Source organism: Mizuhopecten yessoensis, unplaced genomic scaffold (assembly GCF_002113885.1).
Source record: "Mizuhopecten yessoensis strain PY_sf001 unplaced genomic scaffold, ASM211388v2 scaffold10343, whole genome shotgun sequence".
Classification (NCBI taxonomy): domain Eukaryota; kingdom Metazoa; phylum Mollusca; class Bivalvia; order Pectinida; family Pectinidae; genus Mizuhopecten; species Mizuhopecten yessoensis.
This window is the reverse complement of record NW_018408499.1, coordinates 156,178-170,301: the sequence shown is the minus strand read 5'-3', so window position 1 is coordinate 170,301 and position 14,124 is coordinate 156,178. Positions and strand designations below refer to the sequence as shown.

The following is a 14,124-nucleotide window of genomic DNA, read 5'->3' as shown; positions in this document are numbered from 1 at the left end:
TGATATACGATACTCTTAATTCTAAAAACACAGGACACATAAGAATGAAATGAAACTCATCCTCGACATCTCCAAGATCACATAAAGTACACAATCTCTGGTTTCGAGACACTGTATTATATCTACCTGTCTCTATATTAAGGTTATGTGGTGCTTGCATTCTATATTCGCAAGAATACATATATTTTTTCTAAATGGCGGTTTTGTAAAATACCATGGTAGATCAAAACGGTCAACAATGTGTTTATACAACAAACATTTTGAAGATGTCTCGAATATGTTTCTCATTTCCTGAATAAAACTATCCTTTATGCGTTGTATATATAATAATAAAAAAGATTTCTCATTTGGTACACATTGTGCCAACCACACATCTCCAAAACCCAACGTACACAAATCACGTCTCAGATGATAAACCCAATTTGCTTTACAATTTGGTTTCCTGTTATAAAGCTCTAAAAGTTCATCGTAACAGGCCCTCAAAATACAGTTATTAGTCTTTAATATTTGCAGCCAGTACTTTACAATAGCAATCCTACGCTGTATATGCAAAGCGTAAAGACCAAGTTCAAAATACACCATGGCATTATTTACTGTTTTCCTGACACCCAATACGGTTTTCAAAAATAATAAATGTATATTTTCAATCTGCGGTGCAGGACAATAACCCGTAATTCCCAATACATGATATATAAGTATCAAATAAAGCTAACATCTCTTACATTTGGGATAGATAACAACATCTGCCTCTTGGCTTTTGGACTTGAAATTTACATTGGAGATATGATATACATTTGAGGGGGGTCAACTTGAGATTGCTATTACTAAACTTTACTATTCTTAATATGTGAATATTGGTAATGTATTTTAAAATTGTAATGTATTGTGAACTCTTATGTAGTGCTGTTATATTCTATATTATCTGTTTAAAAGTGTAATGTAAATATTTGACTGTAAACTCTACATATGTTTAAGTACAAAAATATATCGATTACATATAAAGATATTTGAACCTCAAAAAAGTATTAAAACCTTATTTTTACCAAAAACAAAGCTACAAGTCACACAGGTAACTTTCACACAGGTAAGTTACCTGTGGGTAAGTATGAAACAGACTATAATTGGTTTGCCATTGTCTTCCTAAATCAACAATTTCCTTTGTTATATAAAAAGTGGGGGAAACGAGAACACCCCTCTCTGTCATAACTCATCTCGTCATTACCAAAAGACGCCTGCCATTATGGAACACATGATGTTTTTCTCCTTGAACGTTTGTAAATTCTCTTGCGGTTCTGCTCACACTTAACGTACTCTCATTTGTTTTGCAAATAAGTTAGTAATTATAGACGTGTGTATTAACATTTATACGATATTCACTTATGTTGTTAAATAAGTTTTCATTTTCTAATTACTGATTACGACATCTTAATAAAATCTATATGACATCAAAGCTAAAAGGCAGTTTAAATTAATGCATACCGAAAAATATTGAATAAGACGGGAAACTAACAAATAAATGACGACATACCGCATTTACATGTGACGTTTAACTCCTTTAACACATGACGTTGTATGCATAAACATGTGACGTTACGTATCACATTGACAACTGACGTTTGACCCTAGTAGCACGTGGTGTTCTACCAACTAACCTGTGAAGGAGTGATGGTACCCCCGTACTTGGCGTCGTGTTTGACGATCTGGTGGTAGCGAGGATGACATCCGATCCACAGATCGCCCGTCAGTTTGTCAACCTCTATGTTATCCAAACTGGTGTCCAGAAATATGTCCTGTACATGTTTGGTGGACATAAGGACATTGCATCAGCCTCACAAATATACTCATGTATTCTAAAGCAATCACTAACAATACCGAGTAAGAAGCACCTGTTAGAACAACGATGCAGAAAGCCAAACAAAGCTAACATTTGTCTGCAATGTTTGGCCTATTCACCCACTTAGGACTCATCTGTGGTACTGCAGGTCAAAATAATAAAAAAAAACATATTCACAAATGCAGTTACAGCGAAAAAAGGAAGTTGCCCATAAAACTCTTTATAGCGTTGAATATTTACGGCTTTGGCTAGAAACTTCAGGTAAGCTGTACTCTTCCTAACAATCTTTATGGCATCTTTCGTTACTGGTATTATATATACATGTATAGGTGCATAACATACGAGAACCAAACAAGGCATTACTAAAACTATAATGGATACCAAACCTTTCAATCGACCAAATGTCTTACCTCGATACATTTTATTTCATTGTCTTCCAAAATTTCGCAGGATTTCACCTGGTATCTGCCTCCCTCAGACACATAAAGGAACCTAGTACGTCAAAAAAAGTCGATTAAAATGATGGTATCGATAACTAAGTTTTGTTGAAATCATTTAATTAAACCAAAAACGGATAAATATGTTGATAAGGATAAACAATACATATGTTAATTACTGAATCAGCATATCTACAGATCATTGTATTTTTGCTCCAAATATCAACATTTCCGTGATAGATATCGAACGCTGACAGACAAACGTACAATACAGGGTTAAAGGTCAAAGATCCAGGTCGATGAATTTATGGACTGGTTTACGGTCACCATCATGACGCCATCTGGAAATGTGCTATTTCTTTTTGTTATAAATAGGTCGAGGATTTTGGTATTCTCATGCCCTTTAATGTTTTTCTTTTTCCGTTGTCACTTCCTTTGTTCTCGCTTTGAGGACGTGGTATTATTTTGATTTGACCAACATATACGTAGTGGGTGACATCAATCAGGCAGTAGACACTTACCCTTCCGGAACACATATGGTCTTATTCTCCTTGTTTAAACTGTAAACGTCTCCATATCAATCTATATTTTGTTCATAATTTTCCCTAGTTTTATCGAGTTTGAAATCAAAATACGATAATGCTGACAATTTAGCTATTGGTGACCCTCATAATTGTTTCCCTGTTAGATTTCATGTTGTCAGATGAGGTTCTAAATAAAGTCAGAAAAATTCCAAATGAGCAGGTGCTAAAAAAGAATGACAGTGTGTGTGATAAGGGAAGCAATGGACGATGGTTACCTAAATCTCTTTTATCTTCAATGTATTAAGACTTGCCAAAAACCTGTATTGGTGCTTCACTGCTTACCTATCGTCCGGTGACTTGTCCAGAACTGTCTTGGTGCTTCACTGCTAACCTACCGTCCGGTTACTTGTCCAGACCTGTCTTTGTGCTTCACTGCTTACCTACCGTCCAGTGACTTGTCCAGACCTGTCTTGGTGCTTCACTAATTATCTTTCGTCCGGTGAATTGCCAAGACTTGTCTTGGTGCTTCATTGCTTACCTACCGTCCAGTGACTTTTCCAGATCTGCCTTGGTGCTTCACTGCTTACCTACCGTCCAGTGACTTGTCCAGAACTGTCTTGGTGCTTCACTGCTTACCTACAGTCCGGTGACTTGTCCAGACCTGTCTTTGTGCTTCACTGCTTACCTACCGTCCAGTGACTTGTCCAGAACTGTCTTGGTGCTTCACTAATTATCTTCCGTCCGGTGAATTGCCCAGATCTGCCTTGGTGCTTCATTGATTACCCACCGTCCAGTGACTTTTCCAGACCTGTCTTTGTGCTTCACTGCTTACCTACCGTCCAGTGACTTGTCCAGAACTGTCTTGGTGCTTCACTAATTATCTTCGGTCCGGTGAATTGCCCAGATCTGCCTTGGTGCTTCATTGATTACCCACCGTCCGGTGACTTGTTCAGACCTGTCTTTGTGATTTACTGCTTACCTACCGTCCGGTGACTTGTCCAGACCTGTCTCGATGCTTCACAGCTTGCCTACCGCCCAGTGACTTGTCCAGACCTGTCTTTGTGATTTACTGCTTACCTACCGTCCAGTGACTTTTCCAGATCTGCCTTGGTGCTTCATTGATTACCTACCGTCCAGTGACTTTTCCAGATCTGCCTTGGTGCTTCACTGCTTACCTACCGTCCGGTGACTTGTCCAGACCTGTGTTGGTGCTTCATTGCTTACCTACCGTCCGGTGACTTGTCTGGACATTGCTTTGTGCTTTACTGCTTACCTACCGTCCGGTGACTTGTCCATACCTGCTTGGTGCTTCATTGCTTACCTACCGTCCAGTGACTTGTCCAGAACTGTCTTGGTGCTTCACTAATTATCTTCCGTTCGGTGAATTGCCCAGACCTGTCTTGGTGCTTCATTGCTTACCTACCGTCCGGTGACTTGTCCAGAACTGTCTTGGTGCTTCACTAATTATCTTCCGTCCGGTGACTTTTCCAGATCTGCCTTGGTGCTTCATTGATTACCTACCGTCCGGTGACTTTTCCAGATCTGCCTTGGTGCTTCACTGCTTACCTACCGTCCGGTGACATGTTAATGCCATTAGGTAGGTGTAGACCCCCCGCGACGCTGCGGACACTGACTCCGTCGTAGAACATGACCTCCCCCAGGGCCAGCATGAGTTTGTGTTCCAACAACCTCAGCCAGGGACGGAAAGAGTGTAGTATCTTAGTGACGTAAAACGAATTCTCACCGGTCATCACCAGGTCATTTATACTGAAAAAATACACCGACATTTACACTCATCAGGGGATCAAGAAATTATACCTGACAGGGTATATGTACACTTTACAGATTCTAATAGTGATACACACAAGTCTGAAAGGACTTCAACATTCAGACCGAGATTCGTAAATGACAAAGTTAGGGACTTGACAAGGAACACATGTCATAGGCAGATAGTTAAATAAGACAAGGAAAAGGACTAGGACAGGTCTATTGGAATTCAGACTGTTTATGCAAAAGGTTCTGGACATTAAACAGAGAAAGATTAACCAGATGAACAAACAAAAGGAACAAGAATAAGGTATACACCGATGCATGATCACAGAAACTAGGAGAGAGTACACACGACTTTCTGGCCATGGGGAATGGGACAGGGTATACACCTTTGCCCAAATGTAGACATTATTCAAATAGAAAAACGGCCAATACTTCTTGGCACCAATATACTAGCGATTTAGTGTTGTTTCTTACTTGCCCCATAGCTGACTAGTAATGGACTTAAAGTGCACCAATGTCTTTGATTCCTTCCTGTAGCGAAACACCTCGACCCTCTCGTGGTCTGGGGTGTGGTTAATCACCATCAGTGTTATCTCGCCTGAAAAAGAGGAGGGAATGCCAGTTACTGATCTATAGTATTTTATATGTCCCAATAAAGAACTCCAATTATGCTGTTGTGAGAGTTTACATAGATAAGATATATGACACATGTACCTTACTCATCAAATTTCAGCTAACGAGATTACCTTCTTTGGAAATGTACAAACAATGACCTGTTAAGTACGATTTATGGATGTCAACTGTCATCTCAAGAAAACTGCATATAGACAAGACAAGTGTAAGTTATCAGTAAAGCCCATTACCCGGTTAAAAGACGTAAACTTCTTTCGTGTCGGTTTTTAGTTATATATAAGGGTAAGAGATCGTCAGAACTTAGTTGTGTTGATATATTTACCCGTGTCCAAATTCGTCCAGGTGTCGATACCGTGAGGGGAAAATGTAGCCAAGTCCAAGTGGTCCCCTGTAATCTGCGCCTCTGTAACTGTCGGGGACGGCTCGTTCATGTCTAGCAGAAGGATTCGGCCTCGTTTATTGGGATATATCCCCTGTTATACAAATATGGACATTTTACTACTATTTCTTATTGGTCTTTTATAGAGGGTTTACAACGAAAACCCTTCACGTATGATTTATTTAATGAAACGAAATTCTAAGAGCTTAAAATAAATAACTAAATAGAACTTGAACGAGAACAGATTATGTGCAGTTGAAAAAAATGTGAATTAAAATTCAAAATAATTATTCACAATTTTACAATCGCCTGCTATTGTGTGGTTATAACCACCAATGATGTCACATGGTCTGTATCGAAAGTATAGCATCAGGTCACTAGATCTCTGTCGGAGAACACAATTAAAAATTGTGTGCAATAGATGGATCGAATTGATAAATTTTAAGCAAATAGCACATGTAACCATAAACTGAATCACGGTTTGTACAGACGAAATAAATATTAGCCCGCTCGGTATAATGGTAAACCATACTTACAGACTATATAAATGTTAGCCCGCTCGGTATAATGGTAAACCATACTTACAGACGATATAAATGTTAGCCCGCTCGGGATAATGGTAAACCATACTTACAGACGGTATAAATGTTAGCCCGCTCGTTATAATGGTAAACCTTACTTACAGACGATATAAATGTTAGCCCGCTCGGTATTATGGTAAACCATACTTACAGACGGTATAAATGTTAGCCCGCTCGTTATAATGGTAAACCATACTTACAGACTATATAAATGTTAGCCCGCTCGGTATAATGGTAAACCATTATGACAGACGATATAAATGTTAGCCCGCTCGTGATAATGGTAAACCATACGTACAGACGGTATAAATGTTAGCCCGCTCGTTATAATAGTAAACCATACTTACAGACGGTATAAATGTTAGCCTGCTCGGTATAATGGTAAACCATTATTACAGACGATATAAATGTTAGCCCGCTCGTTATAATGGTAAACCATACGTACAGACGATATACATGTCAGCCCGCTCGTTATAATGGTAAACCATATTTACAGACGGTATAAATGTTAGCCCGCTCGTTATAATGGTAAACGATACTTACAGACGATATAAATGTTAGCCCGCTCGTTATAATGGTAAACCATACTTACAGACGGTATAAATGTTAGCCCGCTCGGTATAATGGTAAACCATACTTACAGACGGTATAAATGTTAGCCCGCTCGTTATAATGGTAAACCATACTTACAGACGGTATAAATGTTAGCCCGCTCGGTATAATGGTAAACCATACTTACAGACGGTATAAATGTTAGCCCGCTCGTTATAATGGTAAACCATACTTACAGACGGTATAAATGTTAGCCCGCTCGGTATAATGGTAAACCATACTTACAGACGGTATAAATGTTAGCCCGCTCGTTATAATGGTAAACCATACTTACAGACGGTATAAATGTTAGCCCGCTCGGTATAATGGTAAACCATACTTACAGACGGTATAAATGTTAGCCCGCTCGTTATAATGGTAAACCATACTTACAGACGGTATAAATGTTAGCCCGCTCGGTATAATGGTAAACCATACTTACAGACGGTATAAATGTTAGCCCGCTCGTTATAATGGTAAACCATACTTACAGACGATATAAATGTTAGCCCGCTCGGTATAATGGTAAACCATACTTACAGACGGTATAAATGTTAGCCCGCTCGTTATAATGGTAAACCATACTTACAGACGATATAAATGTTAGCCCGCTCGTTATAATGGTAAACCATACTTACAGACGGTATAAATGTTAGCCCGCTCGTTATAATGGTAAACCATACTTACAGACGGTATAAATGTTAGCCCGCTCGTTATAATGGTAAACCATACTTACAGACGGTATAAATGTTAGCCCGCTCGTTATAATGGTAAACCATACTTACAGACGGTATAAATGTTAGCCCGCTCGGTATAATGGTAAACCATACTTACAGACGGTATAAATGTTAGCCCGCTCGTTATAATGGTAAACCATACTTACAGACGGTATAAATGTTAGCCCGCTCGGTATAATGGTAAACCATACTTACAGACGGTATAAATGTTAGCCCGCTCGTTATAATGGTAAACCATACTTACAGACGGTATAAATGTTAGCCCGCTCGGTATAATGGTAAACCATACTTACAGACGGTATAAATGTTAGCCCGCTCGTTATAATGGTAAACCATACTTACAGACGGTATAAATGTTAGCCCGCTCGGTATAATGGTAAACCATACTTACAGACGGTATAAATGTTAGCCCGCTCGTTATAATGGTAAACCATACTTACAGACGGTATAAATGTTAGCCCGCTCGGTATAATGGTAAACCATACTTACAGACGGTATAAATGTTAGCCCGCTCGTTATAATGGTAAACCATACTTACAGACGATATAAATGTTAGCCCGCTCGGTATAATGGTAAACCATACTTACAGACGGTATAAATGTTAGCCCGCTCGTTATAATGGTAAACCATACTTACAGACGATATAAATGTTAGCCCGCTCGGTATAATGGTAAACCATACTTACAGACGGTATAAATGTTAGCCCGCTCGTTATAATGGTAAACCATACTTACAGACGATATAAATGTTAGCCCGCTCGGTATAATGGTAAACCATACTTACAGACGGTATAAATGTTAGCCCGCTCGTTATAATGGTAAACCATACTTACAGACGATATAAATGTTAGCCCGCTCGGTATAATGGTAAACCATACTTACAGACGGTATAAATGTTAGCCCGCTCGTTATAATGGTAAACCATACTTACAGACGATATAAATGTTAGCCCGCTCGTTATAATGGTAAACCATACTTACAGACGGTATAAATGTTAGCCCGCTCGGTATTATGGTAAACCATATTTACAGACGATATAAATGTTAGCCCGCTCGTCATAATGGTAAACCATACTTACAGACGGTATAAATGTTAGCCCGCTCGGTATTATGGTAAACCATATTTACAGACGGTATAAATGTCAGCCCGCTCGTTATAATGGTAAACCATACTTACAGACGGTATAAACGTTAGCCTGCTCGGTATAATGGTAAACCATACTTAATGACGATTAAGATGTTAGCCCGCTCGGTATAATGGTAAACCATTCTTACAGATGATATAAATGTTAGCCTGCTCGGTATAATGGTAAACCATACTTAATGACGATTAAGATGTTAGCCCGCTCGGTATAATGGTAAACCATTCTTACAGACGATATAAATGTTAGCCCGCTCGGTATAATGGTAAAATGTACTTACAGACGATATAAATGTTAGCCCGCTCGGTATAATGGTAAACCATACTTAAAGACGGTATAAACGTTAGCCTGCTCGGTATAATGGTAAACTATACTTAATGACGATTAAGATGTTAGCCCGCTCGGTATAATGGTAAACCATTCTTACAGATGATATAAATGTTAGCCCGCTCGGTATAATGGTAAAATGTACTTACAGACGATATAAATGTTAACCCACTAGAAAGAATGGTTAGATCTTCAGACCCATCATCTACAAAGGAAAGTAATTCAGCCATTTTGTGTTCTATAATTTAACTGATAATCAAAAAAATAATTGAAAAGCTATTTTTTTTTATTTCAATTTACAGGTTAGCTTGACATGGATTGGTTAGTTTTGTTTTTGTTTACCGTCAAGGTTATTTAAGGACTTGCTTCCTGTGTGTTGTGTAAGTGCACATGTGTGTGTGTGCCGTATACAAGATATATCGGTGTATTTGCCTCCTTGTGATAGCGCGAATCTGATGTGTTTTTTTTGCTATCTCACTGAAATACCATGCCGAAATCACCAAGCACCGCATTCTGCTCGGTCACATTATACTGACAACGGCTGATACTGCCTAAAGTAGATACTACCCATCAGTATAATTTAACTGAAAATCAAAAAAATAATTGAAAAGCTATTTTTTTTTATTTCAATTTACAGGTTAGCTTGACATGGATTGGTTAGTTTTGTTTTTGTTTACCGTCAAGGTTATTTAAGGACTTGCTTCCTGTGTGTTGTGTAAGTGCACATGTGTGTGTGTGCCGTATACAAGATATATCGGTGTATTTGCCTCCTTGTGATAGCGCGAATCTGATGCGTTTTTTTTGCTATCTCACTGAAATACCATGCCGAAATCACCAAGCACCGCATTCTGCTCGGTCACATTATACTGACAACGGCTGATACTGCCTAAAGTAGATACTACCCAAAGTAGACACTACCAAAAATAGATACTACACAAAGTAGATATTGCCTCAAGTAGATAGTACACAAAGAAGATACTACCCAAAGTAAACACTACCCAAAGTAGATACTACCCAAAGTAGATACTATCCAAAAAAGATATTACACAAAGTAGATACTAAACAAAGTAGATACTACACGAAGTAGATACTACCCAAAATAGATAGTACACAAAGTAGATACTGCCTAAAGTGGATACTACACAAAGTAGATAATACCCAAAGTAGATATTACACAAAGTAGATATTACACAAAGTAGATATTACACAAAGTAGATACTATCCAAAGAAGACACTACCCAAAATAGATACTACACAAAGTAGATACTACCCAAAGTAGATACTGCCTAAAGTGGATACTACACAAAGTAGATCATACCCAAAGTAGATATTACACAAATTAGATATTACACAAAGTAGATACTACCCAAAGTAGACACTACCCAAAATAGATACTACACAAAGTAGATACTACACAAAGTAGATATTACACAAATTAGATATTACACAAAGTAGATAATGCCTAAAGTGGATACTACACAAAGTAGATACTACACAAAGTAGATACTGCCTAAAGTGGATACTACACAAAGTAGATAATACCCAAAGTAGATATTACACAAATTAGATATTACACAAAGTAGATACTACCCAAAGTAGACACTACCCAAAATAGATACTACACAAAGTAGATATTACCCAAAGTAGATATTACACAAAGTAGATACTACACAAAGTAGATACTTTGGGTAATATCTACTTTGGGTATTATCTACTTTGTGTCATATCTTCTTTGTGTAGTATCTTCTTTGTGTAATATCTATTTTGTGTAATATCTATTTTGTGTAATATCTACGTTGTGTAATATCTACACAAAGTAGATACTACAGAAGGTAGATACTACACAACGTATATACTACACAAAGTACATATTAACCAAAGTAGATACTGCCAAAAGTGGATACGACACAAAGTAGATAATACCCCAAGTAGATACTACACAAAGTAGATACTACACATTGTAGATACTACACAAAGTAGATATTACACAAAGTAGATATTACACAAAGTAGATACTACACAAAGTAGATATTACCCAAAGTAGATACTACACAAAGTAGATACTACCCAAAGTAGATACCACCCAAAGTAGATACATGTGTACCACCCAAAGTAGATACGGCTCAAAGTAGATAGTACACAAAGTAGATACTACCCAAAGTAGATAGTACACAAAGTAGATACTACCCAAAGTAGATACAGCTCAAAGTAGATAGTACACAAAGTAGATACTACCCAAAGTAGATAGTACACAAAGTAGATACTACACCAAGTAGATACTACACAAAGTAGATAATACCCAAAATAGATACTACACAAAGTAGATAGTACCCAAAGTAGATACTACACAAAGTAGATACTACATCAAGTAGATACTACACAAAGTAGATACTACACAAAGTAGATAGTACCCAAAGTAGATACTACACAAAGTAGATACTACACAAAGTAGATATTACACAAAGTAGATACTACCCAAAGTAGATATTACACAAAGTAGACACTACCCAAAATAGATACTACCCAAAGTAGATACCACCCAAATTAGATACTACCCAAAGTAGATACCACCCAAATTAGATACTACCCAAAGTAGATACTACCCAAAGTAGATACGGCTCAAAGTAGATAGTACACAAAGTAGATACTACCCAAAATAGATACTACCCAAAGTAGACACTGCCCAAAGTAGATACTATCGATCCAAAGTAGATATTACCGAAAATAGATACTACCCAAAGTAGAGACTGCCCAAAGTAGATACTACCCAAGGTAGATACGGCTCAAAGTAGACAGCGACAGAGGAGAACTCAAGAAAGAAGCGCTAAAGGAGGATGGGCGTTTCCTAATATAGCATCCGTCATGATGTCTCCCGTAAAAGTAAATTAATGTAACCGTTCACTATGGCCACGAGTGTGGTGGCAATTACTGTTCTAATTTACAAATCTTTGGCAGAAGCTCAGGATAAGTTATACAGTGTCCATCTGAAGTCAAAAAGCAATGACTCCGTTCCATCAGCAAAATTGAGTTTAACTTACGAGGTCAATCGATAAAACTTATTATCTTTAGTATCCATTATAGGTGAATCTCCGATAACACTCGGTTAGCTCCCTTGTGTTTCAATTTATAGTAAAGTTTGTTTTACATCATTCAAAATTCTATTAATATTGTCTGTACTACGTGACTTACCTGCACCGTCTAGCGGCACACATGGACCAGGAGCGTGTCGGGCTATTACGTCATACTTCTCGTAGTGCATGAAGAAGCTGGAATTCGTAAAATATAACCATGTGTATACATGTAAACATTAGTAGGTGTATGTTATAAAACTAAACGCAAATACGAGAGCCGCTAGGTACGGCATACCCTATAGGTCAGGACACTTGTGTATAACCTAGGGCAGGACACTTGTGTATAACCTAGGGCAGGACACTTGTGAATAACCTAGGGCAGGACGCTTGTGTATAACCTCGGGTAGGACACCTGTGTATAACCTAGTGCAGGACACTTGTGTATACCCTAGGGCAGGCCACTTGTCTATAACCTAGGGTAGGACGCTTGTGTATAACCTAAGGGTAGGACACTTGTCTATAACCTCGGGTAGGACACCTGTGTATAACCTAGTGCCGGTCTCTTGTGTATAACCTAGGACAGGACACTTGTGTATACCCTAGGGCAGGACACTTGGGTATAACCTAGGGCAGGATACTTGTGTATAACCTAGTTCCGGACACTTGTGTATAACATTAGTAGGTGTATGTTATAAAACTAAACGCAAATACGAGAGCCGCTAGGTACGGCATGCCCTATAGGTCAGGACACTTCTGTATAACCTAGGGCAGGAAAATTGTGTATAACCTAGGGGGAGGACATTTGTGTATAACCTAGGGTAGGTCAATTGTGTATAACCTAGGGGTAGTACATTTGTGTATAACCAAGGGTAGGACACTTGGGGATAACCTAGGGCAGGACACTTGGGTATAACCTAGGGGCAGGACATTTGTGTATAACCAAGGGTAGGACCCTTGTGTATAACCTAGGTCAGGACACTTGTGTATACCCTAGGGCAGGACACTTGTATATACCCTCGGGTAGGACACTTTTGTATAACCTAGGGGCAGGACATTTGTGTATAACCAAGGGTAGGACACTTTTGTATAACCTAGGGGCAGGACATTTGTGTATAACCTAGGGGAAGGACATTTGTGTATAACCTAGTGCCGGTCTCTTGTGTATAACCTAGGGGAAGACACTTGTGTATAACATATGGTAAGACACTTGTGTATAACATTAGTAGGTGTATGTTATAAAACTAAACGCAAAAACGAGAGCCGCTAGGTACGGCATACCCCATAGGTCAGGACACTTGTGTATACCCTAGGGCAGGCCACTTGTCTATAACCTAGGGTAGGAAACTTGTGAATAACCTAGGGGTAGGACCTTTGTGTATAACCTAGGGGTAGGACCTTTGTGTATAACCTAGGGGAAGGACATTTGAGAATAACCAAGGGTAGGACACTTTTGTATAACCTAGGGGCAGACACTTGTGTATAACATATGGTAAGACACTTGTGTATAACCTAAGGCAGGACACTTGTGTATGACCTAGGGGTAGGACATCTGTGTATAACCAAGGGTAGGACACTTGTCTATAACCTCGGGTAGGACACCTGTGTATAACCTAGTGCCGGTCTCTTGTGTATAACCTAGGTCAGGACACTTGTGTATACCCTAGGGCAGGACACTTGGGTATAACCTAGGGTAGGAAACTTGTGAATAACCTAGGGGTAGGACCTTTGTGTATAACCTAGGGCAGGAAAATTGTGTATAACCTAGGGGAAGACACTTGTGTATAACAGAGGGCAGGACACTTGTGAATAACCTAGGGCAGGACGCTTCTGTATAACCTCGGGTAGGACACTTTTGTATAACCTAGGGGCAGGACATTTGTGTATAACCTAGGGGGAGGACATTTGTGTATAACCTAGGGTAGCACACTTGTGTATAACCTCAGGCAGGACACTTGTGTATGACCTAGGGGTAGGACATTTGTGTATAACCTAGTGGAGGACACTTGTGTATAACCTAGGGTAGGACGCTTGTGTATAACCTAGGGGTAGGACATTTGTGTATAACCAAGGGTAGGACACTTGTGTATAACCTAGGGT

The 14,124-nt window shown here is 38.9% G+C and overlaps 1 protein-coding gene across 1 annotated transcript in view; it reads right to left on the bottom strand.

Moving 5' to 3' along the window:
• Positions 1-14,124, bottom strand: part of LOC110460254 (serum paraoxonase/arylesterase 1-like) — a 46,055-nt gene that overhangs the window by 5,611 nt on the left and 26,320 nt on the right. Inside the window, exons 3-9 of the mRNA XM_021513072.1 lie at positions 12,146-12,222; positions 9,106-9,161; positions 5,524-5,674; positions 5,043-5,166; positions 4,362-4,562; positions 2,245-2,326; positions 1,653-1,790 (exon numbers count right to left, since the gene is read on the bottom strand). Of these exons, the coding sequence (XP_021368747.1) occupies positions 1,653-1,790; positions 2,245-2,326; positions 4,362-4,562; positions 5,043-5,166; positions 5,524-5,674; positions 9,106-9,161; positions 12,146-12,222 (829 nt within the window). The remainder of the gene's footprint in view (positions 1-1,652; positions 1,791-2,244; positions 2,327-4,361; positions 4,563-5,042; positions 5,167-5,523; positions 5,675-9,105; positions 9,162-12,145; positions 12,223-14,124) is intronic.